General features: G+C 42.8%; 1 protein-coding gene across 10 annotated transcripts in view; it reads right to left on the bottom strand.

Moving 5' to 3' along the window:
* The window catches only part of CAPRIN2 (caprin family member 2), a 79,458-nt gene extending 61,977 nt beyond the window's left edge, over positions 1-17,481 (bottom strand). For 8 of the 10 annotated variants that reach the window (XM_075940633.1, XM_075940652.1, XM_075940643.1 and 5 more), the window contains exons 1-5: positions 17,199-17,321; positions 15,609-15,874; positions 12,717-12,779; positions 5,072-5,158; positions 2,493-2,731 (exon numbers count right to left, since the gene is read on the bottom strand). In XM_075940633.1, the coding sequence (XP_075796748.1) occupies positions 2,493-2,731; positions 5,072-5,158; positions 12,717-12,779; positions 15,609-15,874; positions 17,199-17,202 (659 nt within the window). In that variant the 5' untranslated portion in view covers positions 17,203-17,321. Of the gene's footprint in view, positions 1-2,492; positions 2,732-5,071; positions 5,159-12,716; positions 12,780-15,608; positions 15,875-17,198; positions 17,322-17,358 lie in introns of those variants that run through there. The other 2 variants (XM_075940655.1, XM_075940660.1) reach the window with 2 other exon arrangements.
* Positions 17,482-18,108: the final 627 nt, after the last annotated feature.

The raw sequence follows: 18,108 nt of genomic DNA, 5'->3' as shown, positions 1-18,108 counted from the left end.
CTGGGGCCCCAGCTGCCAGCAGCCCACCCCTGCAAATTCCACCAACCCCTCAAAATGATTGTGTTGTACTTCCATGTGTCCTGAAAGAACTGGAACAGTAGCCAAAGCAGCAGGAAGGGAAGGCTGATGCCCAGGTCCTGTCAAAGAAACAGAGCAGAATACCATCTGCTGGAACTGTTAGTGTTTTCAAACTACAGCAAACGAGCACAAGCTTAAGGACTTGAAGGTGATTTTAGAGACTTTAGTCTCAAGCAAGACAGCAAGCTCTGAGAGTAGAGAAAGACCCTTAAGCAGCAAGTCCTGGATAGTATTCTGGTCTTCACAAGGAATACCTGAAGATTACAACAATATTACTTGTGTGGAGCAACTGTAAAAGCTATGGTTCTAGCATCTAAGTCTGCTAAATCCAGCCACTCCTACAGTGACATTCTTCAGACTACTTTCTTCTCTGTTCAATGAGGGTAGAACACCTACCTTGCATTCCTCAGAAGCAGCTCTCTGAACTTCAACTTGGAACCCCGAACATTAAAATTGTACCACCCTAGAAGAGTCAGCAAGACCACATCAAAGAAATCTTTCTGCCAAATAAGGTCAGGCTTTTAACATCTTTGGATATGGGGATGGCAGCCTGATACTTTGTCATGATCTCTCATTAGTATCTGTCATGACCACCAAGTCCAATGATGGATAAGTTCAGAGGTACTCAACATCTGGTGAGGGGGGGAGAAGACAATGAAAATGGAGTCTGTCAGTCTTTAGAAGCTCTATTACTGCTGCTAATGGGCAAAGCCAGCCTGAAATAACTCAGTTATAAAATATGTCACCCAGATGTGAGGACTCCCTGATTGTTCAAGACCTGAATGTGCCACTCTTCAATAACCTCTGATAAAAATCATCATCATGAGGAGGAAGAGAAGTTACCCATTAGGAAATCACTTCATCTGGAGAGGATGAAGAGAAAGTCATGATTGGAAAAGAACAGATTCTTTGCCATATGCTGCTCCGGCTCTAGGACCTATTCTTGATGCTCAGTATGCAACGGGGTACCAGACCCTGGAGACTGAGCAGCCCAGTGTAGAGATTCCACCTATCTAAATGAAGGTACTAACTACACCTGGTATGGGGAAAGATCCAGAAGTTAGGGAAGCCACTAAATATTCCAAAGTGGCCACCAACACATGGCCAGACCCTACTAGTCTAGCCACATTTCCTTGGCAGTACCCACTGATGGGTTGTAGTGGCAGGCTGGCAGAAAGGATTTGTAAGGAAACAAGCAGGTTCTGCTTCAGATTTTGAAACAAAGCTTCCCACCTCAGTCTGAGGAAGAAGATTCCCCCTTCCTCTGACCACTGAGCAAGTGGGCCCAGTTTGTGCCAGGGACCAGTGAAGAGAATGTGGTGACAGCAGAAACATCATTACAGGTTTCCCCTTAGATAGTTCCCCTTGGTACTGTCAATGTGCGAAGCAGACTAGTCAAGCACCAAAGGTTGAACTGCCAGTACTGGATGAGAAAGTCATCAGGGGATTCAACTCTTATAGCGATGGACACTGACAGTAGCCAGCAGAGCTGATCTGTTGCTACCTAAACATTTCTGGGATGCTGAATATGTAAACAGGTTTCAGGTATGGGTCTTGATGATGTTCTTTGTCTTAGACACACATAATGAAGACCTTCTTTGGCTGGGGCTTCTTTGTAGGTCTTATACCCCCCCCCCCCCCCCCCAGTACTGGCAAGGGAAATCAGTGATAGGATTCAGCTGAAGCCATCCTGCTCTCTTCAGTTGCTGTACTCAGCATAAAGTCAAACCAGAACAGCTCTGATGGTAGCCTGAGTGCTGCCTTCATCAGAAGGATTTCAGCCTAGCCTCCTTATCCTCCATTAGAGACTTAAACACCCTGCTCATCTAGCACTGTTCTTATGTGTCTCACCCAGGCATTTCAGGCAGCTATTGTGTGGGTCATTCACTGTCCCAGGCCTCAAGCAAGGAAAGCTTGAATCAATCCTGAGGGCATACCACAGAACTGTATGCAGAAGAAACCCAGAAATGCAAAAATCCAGTCCAAAATATTTTAAAAGCTAAGATTTAGCTATACTAGCCAGACTAATCACTAACCTAACAATATTACATAAGTTGCACACAAAAGCCAAGAGCTGTTCAGTGTTCCAGTGACCACAGCAAGTGGTAAAAAGGAACAGAGGAGTCTAAGGGCAGTTCTGCCATTTATATCTACATACAGCAGCAGGAGCTCAAAGTACTACTGAAGGAGAGAGTGACTGCTAGGTGTCTGCATGCCCAGTACAGAAGAGTTAATGGCACAAATGCAAACACTAGAAGTGGCAAACCTGCTCAGTGCCAGATCCCAAATTGCCACTCCAATAAATTGGTGTTCAAAGTCAAATAAAAATTATATATATAGCATGTTATGAAAGAGTTTATACACAGGCATTCTATTATATGACACAGGAGACTGAGTGAGAAAAGTCAACCTACCTCAGGTTCTCATTTCTTTCCAGGCATGTCAATTTTGCAAATCTAATGAGGTAGTCTAGTTCTTTAGAAGGCAAATATATTGCACCATTCAGGCCACCTTTGAAGTCTTTCTGAACATGCTCTTGAGTGAAGTTCTGCAGCACATACTGGACTTGCAGTATTGTACGTAGCTTTTTCTTCTCTGCTTCAAGCTTCATTATAGTCTCCCGTCTCTGAGCCTTCTTCTGTGCTTTCAGGAGCTGTTGGAATACAAGAGTGAGTTGATCCACTAAACTGGGAATGATAAATGACTGGGTACTGGATTACAAATTGCAAACTGGAGGCTAAACTTAAAAAAGGTAGTTGGGCACCTAAAGATACAGATAAATGCTTACAAGAGTTTACAAAAGCAGCTAACCTGTTCAGGTTCTTTCAATACAGTTTCTCAATCTGTAGGTACAAATCCAATGCTCAGTTTCTAACCCTTCAATTTGATCTAACCCTTCACTTGATAATTTCCTCTTGCCTAGATTAAAACATGCAACAGTCATTTATAATATGCCAATGATGTATCTGATGTTTGTAAGCTATGAAGAGACCGAGTGCTAATTAAAAATTGCATAATATCATGATACAGTTGAAATGCTAAGAAATTACATCATGAATCAATGGCACTTTGCCCTTGCCAGTATTATGTAAAAACCATGTAATTGATTAACCGGTTAAACATGATGCCAGAGCATCCCCTGTCCACAACAGACCTTGTGGGGCTAGAGCAGCCCCCTGACTTCAGCCCCCACTAGTTATCCAAAACTGGTAAGTATTACCCATTAAGTTACATTACATGTTTTAGTATGCAGTTACTGTAATTATAAGCATGTTAGACAGTGAATGCAAAAGTGGTCAAAAATAAGGAAAGGTTTCAGTGTAAATCATACCACTAAAAATACTTGACAATTACAAGCTTCTGGACAGAATACACCAGAAGCCCAATATTCCCTTGATTTTCCAGTATTGACAAGAGACTGAAATACTTAATTTCAACAGTCATTGTGCAAGTAGCATGTAGCTCCCCTATGTATTCCATGACTAGGCCCCTCCATCACACTGTGGCATGCTTATATCAAGTTACACAGAATTCAGTGATTTCCAAAGCATTCCAGAATTTTAAAAATGCACCCAAGTTGTTCCATACAACTACTGAGCAGTAACATCAAAGTCCTCAAATTTGCAGCAATGTAATAAAGGAACACCATTTAGTATGGAAGGGCTGAAAGGAGTTTTACCTAGAGCTAACTTCTGGAACAATTAAGCTTTGGCAGAATCCGTATTTGGTAAAAACAAACAAGACAAGAATCCATTGTTTGCGCTTCAATATAAGGGAGTAACTAACTATAGCTTTTAATTCTTCCACGTAAACATCTAATATTACCAGGGGAGAACATACAGTTACATTGAGCAGAAATATGGAGAAGTAAATATTCATAAAGCAGCACAGGCTCTTAGAGTACAAGTTAAACTTGAGTGAAATATACAGACATCCAAAAGTTTAAGCAAATAATGACAAAAAAATTCCAATTTATGATGGCAACACTGCATGAAGCAATTTCTAGGACAAAGATACTCTAGAATAATCTTAACCCTCATCTTACCAGAGTTGCGTTCTCACTAGCCTACGAACCAAATTGTACCTGAAACAAATACAAATTCAAGAGGAACAACTTCTCTAGAAAAATTGCTTAGACCCTAGTGAATGACAAGACCTGTTTTATGGAATCTTTCATACCCAAGATAAGACAGGGAAATAACAGTGCAATGATTAAGTGTAGTAACCTTATCTCTCAGCCCTAGATTAGAACTTAAGAGGAGGGTGTCTGCCAGAATGCCAATACACTAACTTCTACTCAAAAGAACGTCAAAGTCTCACCTAAAGTGAAGCAATATATCCAGTTCTAGAGTCTAACCATTGTATATGAGCCCCAAATATTGGGTAATTCTGCATTAGTGTTTTTGGCTCTTAATTTGCAGTATTTTCACCACTTTCCCATTTGAACTGAGCAACTGGCATGAGTGGAAATGGAGTTTTGCTTTGTGTACAGCTGAAGTATAATCTAGCTTCACTTGGCCGCACAAAGAACTGCGAGTTCAATCCTGAAACTCAGACTGCTAAAAAGGGTTGGCTTTATACAAATGGATCCTTGTCCACTTGAAACAGAACATCCTGGAGTAATCTAAAATTGACTGCACTTGTTACATATTTCAGCAGTAGTTTTCTGAGATTTGATACTCTTAAATCACTGGCCTTCATGATCTAGCAACAATATTTGCAAATGTCTACAACAATCCTACACCCTGATCACATTTTTACCAGAGACAAAAATTTCAGTTTTACAGTTAGACTAATAAGATCTCTTCAATGTTACCTAACTAGAAAAAGCAAAAGGCTAGAATAATCATTTTTCTGGAATGTAAAGCTACCTAGGTCATACTACCAGCTCTGTCTTTTGGATTACCACTTTAGATCCATGGTAACACAGCTTCTGAACGCGAGTCTGATAATTTTATAGATCTTTAGAGCACAAAGAGCAGGTTTTACTTACATCTTGGCTGAGTCCAGAAAAAGTCTTTTGAAGCTCCTTGGCAAACTCCAAGTTGTGTATCACTTCATCATATTTCTCCACTGCTTCCTACAATACATAGATATCTAGCAGCATATATGTTTAATCTGTAGTTAAATCCTAACCATTCTCATAGTCAACTTAGTATCCATGCTAAATTAAAGTGTTTATTACAGGTTCAAATTTGTTTATAAGACAATGTTAAGTCACTTCTCTTGAAAACTTTTCCTATTGTAAAAAGTTAACACCCAAGATTACCATATTGGGGGGGGGGGGGCAGAGATTTTTTTTTTTTTTTTTTTTTTTTTACTTGGCTACTTTACAATTAGAATATGGTGAAAGTGTCTATAAACTCTCCAGGGCAGGGACTGACCCTTCATACAGGTTTGTAGGCAGTGTAGTGCAATGCTACCTTATCCTGATTGGGAAGTTGGGGCACTATCCTCAATTTATATTATTCAGCTTTCCCTTTAGTTCACATAAGTCTCAGAGCAACAGTGACAAAAATACATAAAGATACAACAGCATTTTATAAACACAAACTCATGAGGGTACAGCACCTGAAACTACTTTTAATCTTCAAATTAACTCATGCCCCTTTAAAAAGTGTACAGTATAGTAGTTTCATGTTCATAAAATGCTTTTTGAAAGTTAATCTATTTACAGAAGGTAAGTCTGAAAAAGAATTATCTGTTTCTCTAACATCTTTAACCAAAGTTTCAAGTTCTCATGAAAAACCTAATAATGGAGCTTCTCTGAAATAATCACTGTTGAGGTACACTTTCTGGTAGTTGAACACCCAACACTGGTAGTTGAACACCCAAGACTGGTTCATGAAACCTGTTTACAGCAAACCCAATAATAGGAATACAATTAAATGTCATGAATGCTTTGGAGGCATTAATTCCTGCAATAATTTCAAATTAAACATTACAGCATTTTGCTATAATGCAAGTTCGAGTGAAAATAACTGATCCTAATCATTTGTAACATACATGAAGTTTTAAAGTTGGATTGAAAGGATGCTGTCGAGTCAATGAAGCCAGAGTGCCTCAACTGGAAGCCTCTATTCTTTATGATCTCAGAATTCAGTTAATTCCTCAAGGGCTACGTCTACACTGGCCCCTTTTACGAAAGGGGCATGCTAATTTTAAAATTCGTAATAGGGAAATCCGCAGGGGATTTAAATATCCCCCGCGGGATTTAAATAAAGATGTCCGCCGCTTTTTTCCGACTTGGGGAAAAGCCGGAAAAAAGCGGCGGACATCTTTATTTAAATCCCGCGGGGGATATTTAAATCCCCCGCGGATTTCCCTATTACGAAGTTTAAAATTAGCATGCCCCTTTCGTAAAAGGGGCCAGTGTAGACGTAGCCAAGGAGTGTATGTAGAAAGTAAAAAATTAAGTATTGGTTAGATCTGGATCAGATACTTACCAATATAAGCTTTTAGAATCAGAAAGAGCTAGTAAATAGTTACCAATTGTACTTCCATAAAATTAAGCAGTCCTTTTCTTTTAGGCATCACTTTAATTAGGTTCAATTTAAGAACAGAGCACAGATGACACACAATCCATATTTCTACTCTGTTTTAACAAATGTCACTATACACTACCAACTGTTTAATTACAATAACTTCACTTTAGGCAAGAAGCTTGAGACCATGCCCTAGCTGGCAAATTCCAATATATCACTGTTACGCTCATATTTAACCACCAGTTTCCAGTGAGAAATAAGATTTAAATGGATCTTTAATCATTTAATATTTTTGAAAAGATGTTGCTATTTAACACTATTGTGCTTGTGTTTGGACAGAAAGTTCTCCAAAGTTACTAATACTGATGCCCCTACTTTGTTTCCACTCATGAAGTAGAGACACTGAACTAAAGTTTGAGAGAGTTTCTTCTGGAACTAGCATCCACCATGACTGTCTCAAACAATCTTAGAACAAGCTGTAGAAACTGCACTGTAAATTTAGCCTCATATCCTTACCTAATAGGTTAGAGGCACAAGCAGACACTTAGCTATAAGCAAGAGGGAAACAAGTTAAATATGATTAACATTTCCGTTTCTTGTATTTAGTACTTGCATTACCATAGCACCCTGGAGCCCTAGTCATGTAGAAGCATACAAGGCACCAGACTGAATGGTTTACAGAACTTCAGATAATTTGTAGTCAATACACGATTCCCCACCTATACTGAAAACAATTATACTAGAGTCAATAGAAAAATGTTTCAGTGGTTTGAGCATTGGCCTGCTAAACCCAGGGTTGTGAGTTCAATCCTTGGAGGCCATTTAGGGATTTGGGGCAAAAATTCATCAGGGATAGTACTTGGTCCTGCTGTGAAGGCAGGGGACTGGACTCAATGACCTTTCAAGGTCCCTTCCAGTTCTAGGAGATAGGCAATCTCCATTATAAAATGTACTAGGAATTAGTATTTGATGTTTCTTGAAAACTAGGAAAAACTTTAAACACGGTAAATTCAGTAAAACTCCAATGGTCCGGCACTATCAGGAACCCAGAAGTGCTCCGGGCAGCCGGACCATTGGAGCTGCTCTGCCCCCAGCTTCAGCCACTGCTAAAACTGACCAGCGGCTGAATGGGGGAAGCCGGGGGCAGAGCAGCTGGAGTGCTGCCAGGTAGGTACCGTAGCACTGCCCCTTGGGGCTGCGGAACCCAACCCGGCAGCACCCCAGCTGCTCTGCCCCAGGTGTCCCCAAGTCAGACTCTGCCTTAGGCTTCCTGGAGTCAGCCGCTGATCAGTTTCAGCAGCCGCTGACTTGGGGACACCTGGGGAAGAGCAGCTGGGGGGCTGCTGGGTTGGTCTCGCCGCACCAAGGGTCGGTACTACCTGACGAACCAGGCAGCACTCCCGCTGCTCTGCTGCAGGCGTCCCCGATTCAGCCGCTGCTGAAACTGACCAGCAGCGGCTGAATCAGGGACGCCTGGGGCAGAGCCGGACTATCGAAAGGGGGGGGCTATGAGGGGGCTGGGGCCAGACCCCTCATAGCCCCCCTTCCAATAGTCTGGCATATCTGATAATCCGGCACCCCTGGGTCCTAAAGGTGCCGGATTATCGGAAGTTTACTGTAGTCTAGTAGCACCTTAAAGACTAACAAAACACGTAGAAGGTATCTTAAGCTTTCATGGGCACAACTTACTTCCAACACTCCTGTCATCTGAAATGGGCTGTGCCCACAAAAGCTCATGATACGATCTACATGTTTTGTTAACCTTTAAGATGCTACTAGACTATTTGTTGTTTAGTTTTTTCCGTTACAGACTAAATCAGCTACCCCTCTAAAGCTGGGGAAATATGCAGATTACATTTAATCTAGTTTTAAAAAGCTAAAGAATTAGAATGGCAGCACTGATCAACCCAAGGAGCAGGTAAGGCGCACGCAATTACACTCCAAACTTTTGATCAACAAAGCATTACAGATCACCACCTGGAGGGCTCAGTCTTTCCAAGCTACTTAAACTGAGCTTTTGTTTCAGAAATGACAGATTTTGGCCAATGAACAACAGAAGAGATTAATTTAAAATCAACAGTCCTGGAAGCAATCACATACACACTTGTTCAGATAATGGGAAACACAACAGAGACTTCAATTAACCTGATTGGATACACTAGCTAGGGTATGTCTACACTCACAGCTTCTTGCTTGAGTAATATGCAAATGAGGCTATGCATGGAATATTGCTGAGCCTCATTTGCATACCTAATGAGCCACCATTTTTTCAGAAGAGGCTCTTGCGCAAGGAGCATCTACACTGCCCCTTCTTGCGCAAGAAAAACCCTCTTGTGCAATGCCGTTCTTCCTCTCAAGTAATAGGTGTAACAGCATTGCACAAGAGGGTTTTTCTTGCACAAGGGGCAGTGTAGACGCTCCTTCTTGCGCAAGAGCCTCTTCTGAAAAAAATGGTGGCTCATTAGGTATGCAAATGAGGCTCCGTGATATTCCATGTTTAGCCTCATTTGCATATTACTCACGCAAGAAGCCACAAGTGTAGACATAGCCTAGGTGATGCATAGCTGGTTGCAAAAAGCTTCTCCCGTACAGAGGTGCAGTAGACAGGCTGAAAGGGGACCTGTCACCATACACAATATTATATTTCAGAAAGTTCCATCCAAAGAGTTCAAATGTGAACTGCTTTCAAACAGCTTTGCTGCAGGGGAAAACATTTTCTTTGAAATTAGCATAGTGTTGGAAGCCAGCTTTTTTACACTCAATATTAAAAATTACACTATGATTAAAGCTTGTTACACAAAGTGCTCTGTCACATTTGATACAGGTTTTCCCAGTATTTTAGTCATCTTAATCTTCTGGGGTTTAGTGGTCTACTGATGACCTATTGTGAGACTGAGTTTATATATTCATTAAATTATTCGAAGTGTTAAGAAAAAAGACACTTCTAACATTAGGTTAATATAGCTTTTAAAAAGGTTGACATTTTCACATCTCAGACTGAAAAAATGGAAGTCACTGGTCTTAGTTTCACTTGTCTACTCATTTTCAGATTCAGTGTTGCAACGTGCATGTTGCAAATAAGGAGATTTACATATTTAGTAGTATTGCCATAATACTTGTGTCTCCCTTCCTTCTTTCTACTGCCTATGTACACTATCTAGACAACTTTTAAAAGCTTCCTAGACTACTTGCAATATGTTTGTCTACTGAATCTTAAAGTAGAAAGATTAGAAGCTGTTACATAAGAACGGCCATACTGGGTCAGACGAAAGGTCCTTCTAGCCCAGTATCCTGTCTGCCGACAGTGGCCAGCACCAGGTGCCCCAGAGAGGGTGGACCGAAGACAATGATCAAGCAATTTGTCTCGTGCCATCTCTCTCCAGCCTCTGACAGAGGCCAAGGACACCATTTTATCCCCTGGCTAATAGCCTTTTATGGACCTAACCTCCATGAAATTATCTAGCTTCTCTTTCAACTCTATTATAGTCCTAGCCTTCACAGCCTCCTCTGGCAAAGAGTTCCACAGGTTGACTACACGCTGTGTGAAGAAGAACTTTCTTTTATTAGTTTTAAACCTGCTACCCATTAATTTCATTTGGTATCCTCTAGTTCTTCTATTTAGGGAACTAATAACTTTTCTTTATCGGCCCTCTCCACACCACTCATGATTTTATAAGCCTCTATCATATCTCCCCTCAGTCTCCTCTTTTCTAAACTGAAAAATCCCAGTCGCTTTAACCTCTCCTCATATGGGACCCGTTCCAAACCCCTAATCATTTTAGTTGCCCTTTTCTGAACTCTTTCCAAGGCCAAAATATCTTTGAGGTGAGGAGACCACATCTGTACACAGTATTCAAGATGTGGGCGTACCATAGTTTTATACAGGGGCAGTAAGATATTCTGGGTCTTATTTTCTATCTCTTCCCTAATAATTCCTAGCATCCTATTTGCCTTTTTGACCACCGTTGCACACTGCGTGGAAGTTTTCAGAGAACTGTCCACGATAACTCCAAGATCCCTTTCCTGATTTGTTGTAGCCAAATTAGCCTCCATCATACTGTACGTATATAGTTGGGGTTATTTTTCCTGATGTGCATTACTTTACACTTATCCACATTAAATTTCATTTGCCATTGTGTTGCCCAATCACTCAGTTTGGTGAGATCTTCTTGGAGTCCCTCACAGTCTGCTTCCATCTTGACTATCCTAAACAGTTTTGTATCATCTGCAAACTTTACTACCTCACTGCTTACCCCTTTCTCCAGGTCATTTATGAATAAGTTGAAAAGGATTGGTCCCAGGACTGACCCTTGGGGGACACCACTAGTTACCCCTCTCCAATCTGAAAATTTACCATTTATTCCTACCCTTTGTTTCCTGTCTTTTAACCAGTTCTCAATCCAAGAAAGGACCTTCCCTCTTATCCCATGGCCACTTTTCCTCAATGTTAGCTCAAATAATCTCAGTGAAAACTGAGGGTGCTCAGCAACTCTGATCTATTGATAACAGCAGGCTCTAGATTCAATTCCAAGTGTAACTGGAACAATTTGATAGGCATAAAACTACTTTTCACTTAAAATTTCATCTATTCCATTTCTAGTATGTTTAGAATAAAAGTGTCAGAAAGACAAGATTAAATGCATTTAGTAATATTAGTTGCAGAACAGTCTTTCTTCATTCTAGCAGGCTTTATATCATACATTACTGCAAATTATATTACTTACAAGATTGATTACATTTTATCCTTCTTCCCTTCCTGTCATTCATCACTTTTCAATTTTAAGCAATTCAGGACAGGGACTGTCTTTTTCCAACAATATATAGTAAGTATTACCAAAATACAAACATTTAACTGAAGTTGCTGCACTGAGACATAACTAGGGCTAAATCTGATCAGGTATCTGATAAATAGCTCAAGAAGCAGAAGTTTAATAAGCACTGCCATGAAGAATGACTGAGGACAGAACAGTGAAAATCATGAGAAAGGCACCAGGCACTAAATAGTATTTGCCTTTTAAAAGATGCAGCATAGTATTTCTAATAAATAAATTAAAGTACATCATCCTTAATGTGCAGTGTTCCTATTACATTTCTTTAGATAGGACATTCTACATAGCAATCTGCTACACATTTTGATCAAAAAAATGCCAACAGCATTTTACATGGGACATTAAAAAATAGTTAGGGTTGTGATTCTTGCCTTTTACCGATTATGCCCAGTTTCCCTTTGCAGCAGTATCTATGTTCTCCATTAGACTAGTAATTTGCTGGCTTCCTTTATTAAGGTGTTTGTATGCTTGTTGTGCCACAATATTTAATGAATATCCTCTATTGGCAGTTAGGAGTCCAGATGGAGCCTTCACTGAAGGAACTGATTATAGTGGGTAACCATGCATAACTCTGCTCCCAATTGTTAGGCCAATATCCATCCACCTTTAGATAATTCTGCTGCCAAGACTATCTGAGCTGCCTCAGGAATATTTTCATGCATCAGAGGACTGATCTACACTGAAGTTATACTCCTGGGGGAAATCTGCAGAATTTGTAACTTTCTGCTGCAGATTGTCAAAACATGTAAGATAGTCCCACTGATTTTAACCATTTTGATCATCTTCTTAAGCTACCGGGAAATAGATGGAGAATGAGTGGGCAGCATTGGAAGAAATCCCCAAGTGCAGACAACTAACATTAATGTAATTACATCTGATCTTTTGTTTCTACTTAGTTCAAAAATATGCAGCCACGTGGCCAGTCTCACATGACAGACAGCTGACTAGTGAGAGCTGAGGAATCAAGCACACAATTTATATTGGCAACTGACCATCTCCAGAAAGGAGTAGCAGTACAGTTAATGGAACACATTTTGATGGGAAAATTTCATAATGTCCTTTACAGTACTTTGTCAATGTAAAGGTGCCTCAAAGCTTTTAGACCTGTTTTATAATCTTGTGGGAATTTAGAAAAAACAGTGGGAACAATTCACTAAGTAGCTGCTATATCCTGCTCTGCCTGAGGGGACAGTGCCTGCCCCATGCCTTCCTCCTCAAACACCCCACTGGGATTCATCAACTTCAGCCTCATCTTCAATGTGTTTGAAACTTTCATGTTACCTTCCATAAAATGCTAAGAGACAAGACAAGCAAGCAAACTCACCAGCTGGTCCTGATTGAGGGTTTCTCCCTTCTTCAGGCGATCCCTGTAATCTTCAAGTTTGAGCTGTGGGGAAAAAAAGATTCTCAAGCTGTTATATACACTGATTATGCATTAGGAATATGAAAGGTTAACTAGTAAGCTTACTAGTTCAGGTTAACCAGTGGGGACTACATCAACTCCCTGCCCACAGTAGCAGCCCTGGCTCCAGCTCTGCAAGGCTTGCCACAGACAGGGGCTGCTCTGAGCATCCAGAGCAGTCCCTGCCTGCAGCAGCTTGGGCACATTACAGGTAGGGGTGCTGCTTCCGATGCCTGAGCTGCCCCTGTCTATGGCATGTCCAGGCAGGGGCCACAAGTAGAGGCTGCTCTGGTCAGGCTGAAGAAGCCCTTGCCTGCAATGGGGGGCTGCTCCAGCCGGACTGCCATGCAAAGGAGGAGCTGGTCTGAAGCACCCCCACACTAACTGGTTAACCTGTTAAATTTCATGTTTAACAGGTTAATTAAATTGGATTTTACATTATTATGCATACATCATGGAAACAGAAATTCAGCTCTTCCATATATATCCTGGGTGTAAGCTGACATGCTGCAGCTAAACATAACTTCACTGGTTCTGTATATATTCCCCATTCAATTTAAGCTTTTCAAAACACTGCACAACTCTGCCTAGCTTTAAGGCCATTACTACCTGTTTTATGTCCCCTATCTGCCCCTCTTATCTTGCTGCCTCCTTGGTCTCACTTGCACTGTCATGTCATAGTGCTTTCTAAGCCTTTAACTAGCTTCCCTTATCTGTAACATAGGTGCCCCAACTTGTTCAGATCCCTCTTTTATAGGCATCACTTGACTTGCTCTCCATATCTGAACTATGCTCCACTGTAGAAACGCACAAAAATGGTTTGTTACAGTTAACCTCTTCACCACTACACATCAGCTTCCAGCTGTCAACCCCACTTCTGAGGGGTCAACTGCTTCCCTGTGCTTCGGGCTCTAATTCTGCAGAGCCTGCTGTGTGGGGCAGCAACTAGAGCCAGTGCATGCCATGAGCCAGCTTATACAGTAGACAGCCTCCCAGCCCCACTCCTGGGATGCTGGCTGCCCTGTGGGCTCTGCAGCACAAGTCTTATACTATAGAACCTGCAGCACATGTACATACTAGGATTTTTAATCGTTACAGTAAACGTTTTTTAAATCCCTACTCCATTGGAAGCTCCTATTCCAGCTACCTTATTCTCAGACAAAAAACCACAGATCCTTCAAGGTTCTACATGCAGTATATTTAGAATTTTTTTTTAATCTCTTCATCTTGTCCTTTACCGTCTGATTCTAATTTAAACAGGGTATGTAGCCATATTTAGTGCAACAACTACATAAAAGCTACAAAAGCTCCTTTGTTGAAGAGCCTTCATACATACATGCAGTTTAATCAACTGTGAAACTTATGTAAACGTAAAATTTGTACAAGACAAGAAATTTAATTCCATTAACCATGGTAATGAATATCACCCCTTGAAGGTACACAGCCAAGTAAAATATTACTCATATAATGATACTGTGCACATAAGCAGAGGATACACTCTTCTCTAGCTGAACTATTTGAATATTAATGTATACAGCTTCCTGCTTCACTGAGGCGCCCTACTGTAATTCACACGTAAGGGAAAAGACAAGGATACAAGGGAAATACTAAGCCTAAATGTATTTATTTGTGCAGATGGACTACCACTGGAATGCAGTGTGCAGAACTGCTTTAAAGAAATTGAAGCTACTGGAGGAAACGGTCCACAAGAAGGAAAGTTAACAACCTAGTGCCCAACATGTGAGCTATGAATCTCTGCCTGAGGAAAAAGTTTGAAGTTATGAAAACATGAAAAGTTTGAACTCTGGCACTAAAAAAAAAAAAAAGATTTTCAATTAACTTGGAATATACACCATCTTCACTGATCACAAAGATTCTTGCCAAGGATTTGAAAATTATGTGAAAATGGCTTGTGAAGGCAACATTTCAGTCATGAAGCTAGGAAATTAGTCAGACATCTTATATTAGGAATGCAGACATCAATTACACAAGACAAAAAAAACACCTTCAAAAGAACAGCTCTTTTACAGACTGCTAGGCTTCTTACTAGAGCTTTTTAAATTACTTAAAATCCAAACGACAAAGATGAAAAACAGAATTGCTGCAAAATTCTACATGCTTGTGATGTCCAAGCCTCAGTCTATAAAAAGTGATGGGGAATACATATTTAATGACCTTGCACTTATGACTCAGAGGAAGCAATTTTATTAATCTGTACTTTTACCATGCATCACTGGATCTTACATCATATGCATGTTATCAATACAAGTAGAATGCAAAGTTTTGCACAAATATGACTGAGTTAGATTTTAACTAACCTGTAATTTTTTGTAAATCTAGTTCAACCCATTAAAGGAGTATTCTCTTGCATGCTATTCAAGCTTTGAAAACTACAGCAGCTATAGAGCAAAACCTCAAAAAGCAGATGGCTTAGAGTTGATTTATCTAGCCATTTACATACATTTACTCTTATATGAGACAGTAACATTACCAACATATGCAATTTTAAACAACATACACCCAAGTCCCTCTATTCAAAGATATCTAAACAAGCCAAAATGTACAAAAATGACCAGTGCTATATTACTCTGAGGACATCCCAAACAGAGGACGACACCTTATTGAGAGCTACTGCTGAATATGAGCTGCTTTTATTGATCATTTTATACTAGCTGCAGCAAACCCATTAGATTATATACTCTGCAGGCAATATAACAGTCTTATAGCAGGATTTAAAGTTTATTATTGATGAACTGTAACTTGAACTTCATATTTAAGTAACAATTTTTTCAGTATAGCAAAGAAATAAGTTACCTTCTTTTTTTCAATGTTCCTAATCTTGTGTTTGAGGCAGATAAGTCCATTATCAATGTAAGTCTCATATGCCTGGGAAGGAGCGGCAGCAGAGTTCAGAGCAGACTGCAGGGGACTCAGGGGAGGCTGGTTCTCCCCAGGTTGACCAGAGGTCACCTGTGGCTTCACTGGCTTCATACTCCTGTCCTCCCCCCCTTCTGAGTGACCTGAAGGCGATGGGCAACGGAAAGGGGATTGGGAAAGCTGCACCATTGAAACAGATGGACCTGCCAAAAAATGGGTAGTTTAGCTCTTGCCCTTTCTGAGAATTACTGCATTTGCACTGGTAACTATTAAAGGCTTAACACACAAACAAAGACCCAGACCCATATATAAATCAGCATCTCTCCCCCATTCCCTTGGAACCATCGGAAGCAAGGATAGCAAACCAGAGAAACTTTACATCTCCCCACCCATTCAGATAACAGAAATCCTTCACATAGGCAGTGCAGGGGGATGATTCCAGAAACACAAGTGACCATGTGAAACTAGGCCAGATCCCTGCACTCATCACAGGGGAAAAATCTGCAAGTAAGCAACTGCAGATTCCACTCCCAGCCTCCAACCCCAACATGCATTTAACTGGTGTAACTAAGAATTAAAACTCCTCCCTTCCAACTCCTACTGAAGTGATTTGATGCATTTCTCTCTCCTTACCTTATAAGCAACTCAATAAAACATTTGACTAAAATAACTCACATTTTTAAATCCAACTGATAAGAGGCAAAAAAAAAAGCTGCTTAGTCAAAAAACCTTTAGCCATAAAGCCAAAGCAGCTGCAACATCCTTGGAAACAATCAGCCCAAGAATATCATTAGGCTGCGATAAAAAAAGCCACAAGTTTGGGGGGGGGGGGGGGGGGAGTGAGAGGGATTTAACCTTGAAAACAGTAGGCATTTCACAGGAGTCTCGCCCTAACCTCCAGGTCGTTAGTAAAGACCGTCACGCTCATTTTTAACTTTGCCTGTAACCACCCAACCCAGCTCAGTTAGGGAAGGGGACTCCCCCTGGAACCGCAAGCTGAATTTAAGGGAAAAGGGCAGCAGAGCCTCCCGCTCTGCAGGCCAGTCTCAAACCACCTGCACCAGATGTGTTGGGGGGGAGGGAGAAGAGAGAGAAGAGAAGCATCTATAATTTAGTCCCTCGGCCCCCTCCCGCCATGAGGAGCTACCAAGCTTAGCGGGAAGTTTGCACCTGTGCGTGCTACTGTTGTGAGCGCCTGCCAGGACGGGGGAAGGGAGAGGAGAGCTCGGCCCCCTCCCCCATCCCGGGATCACACCCATCACCATCGGGAGGGGAGGCGAGAGGCGCGCTCGGAGGCCGCCGCTGCTCCCAGCCTCCCCCCACCCCGCTGCCACACGGGAAGCGCCACGCAGCCCGGCCCGGGAAGCGGGGCGCCAGGAGCCGCTGCAGGACGCCTCGCCGCATCCCCGGGGCGGGCAGAGCCGAGCTCCGCCACCGCCTCCCTCGCGGCCCCGCCACCCCTAGAGGCAGCTACGCGGGGGGCGGGAGAGAGAAGAGGATGCTGCAGCCGCCGCCCGCCATCCCCACCCATAGCGCCAGGCACCGGCCGCTGCAGCTGGCTCCAGGATTCAGCGCCGCCGCCGCCTGAGTCCGCTGCTGCCACCGCGGGGCTGAGGAGACAGCTGCGGCGGGACCGGCACCAGCCCCACAACGCCGCCCTCCTCCCTCGCCTCGCCCCGCCCCTCACCTCACTAGCCGAACGGGCTCAGGCCCGCCCTGCCGCCCGCCTACCCCCTTATATACCCTCCTCCCGCCGCGCCGGCCGGGAGGGAAGAGAGGAAGGGAAAGGAAAGGGGCGGAGCCTTTATGTGAGGTCACCGCCCGCCTTCCAATCGCTGGCTCCACTCGCCCGCCCATCTGCCCCGCCCCTCCGAACCCCGCCACGCGCCCTCCCCCTCCCCCAGTCAGTGACCGGGGCGAACCGTTATTGGGGGGCGGGGGGAGGTGGATGAGTGGCCCCGCCACCACTGTCATTCGGTCACGTGCCTGTCTTGAGGGGTAGTCAGTGGCTGGGAGGGGGAGGGGCTCTCCAGCCTCTGCTCCCTGCCAGCTGGTGGGCGCTGGCTGTAATGAGCTGGGTGGGTCTCAGCCTGCTGCCCAGTATTGCGCAAAGCAGCGGGCCTGGGCCCTTAGCTGGCTGCAGCCTCAACAGATCACCAAGGTCAGAGGGACTGTGCAGTGCGAAGGGGCCTTTATTTGCAGGGCTCCCCCCACAGGGAAGTGAAGTGACAGTTGACTATGGCATGCAACGAATGGGATGACTGCTGTGTGAGTCCAAGGGGATCCCTCCCTATAGCACAGGCCATGGCGTATACTCCCTAATAGAGGAAATGGGTGGGTCCCTTCTACACAAGTGCAGCCTTTTACAGTGATGGGAAGAGGCACAACGTTCCTCTCTTGAGGGCCTTTGAAGTTGGGATTTTGCCTCATGCCCCTT

This window comes from Pelodiscus sinensis, chromosome 1 (assembly GCF_049634645.1).
Source record: "Pelodiscus sinensis isolate JC-2024 chromosome 1, ASM4963464v1, whole genome shotgun sequence".
Classification (NCBI taxonomy): domain Eukaryota; kingdom Metazoa; phylum Chordata; order Testudines; family Trionychidae; genus Pelodiscus; species Pelodiscus sinensis.
This window is presented reverse-complemented; position numbering and strand designations above follow the sequence as displayed.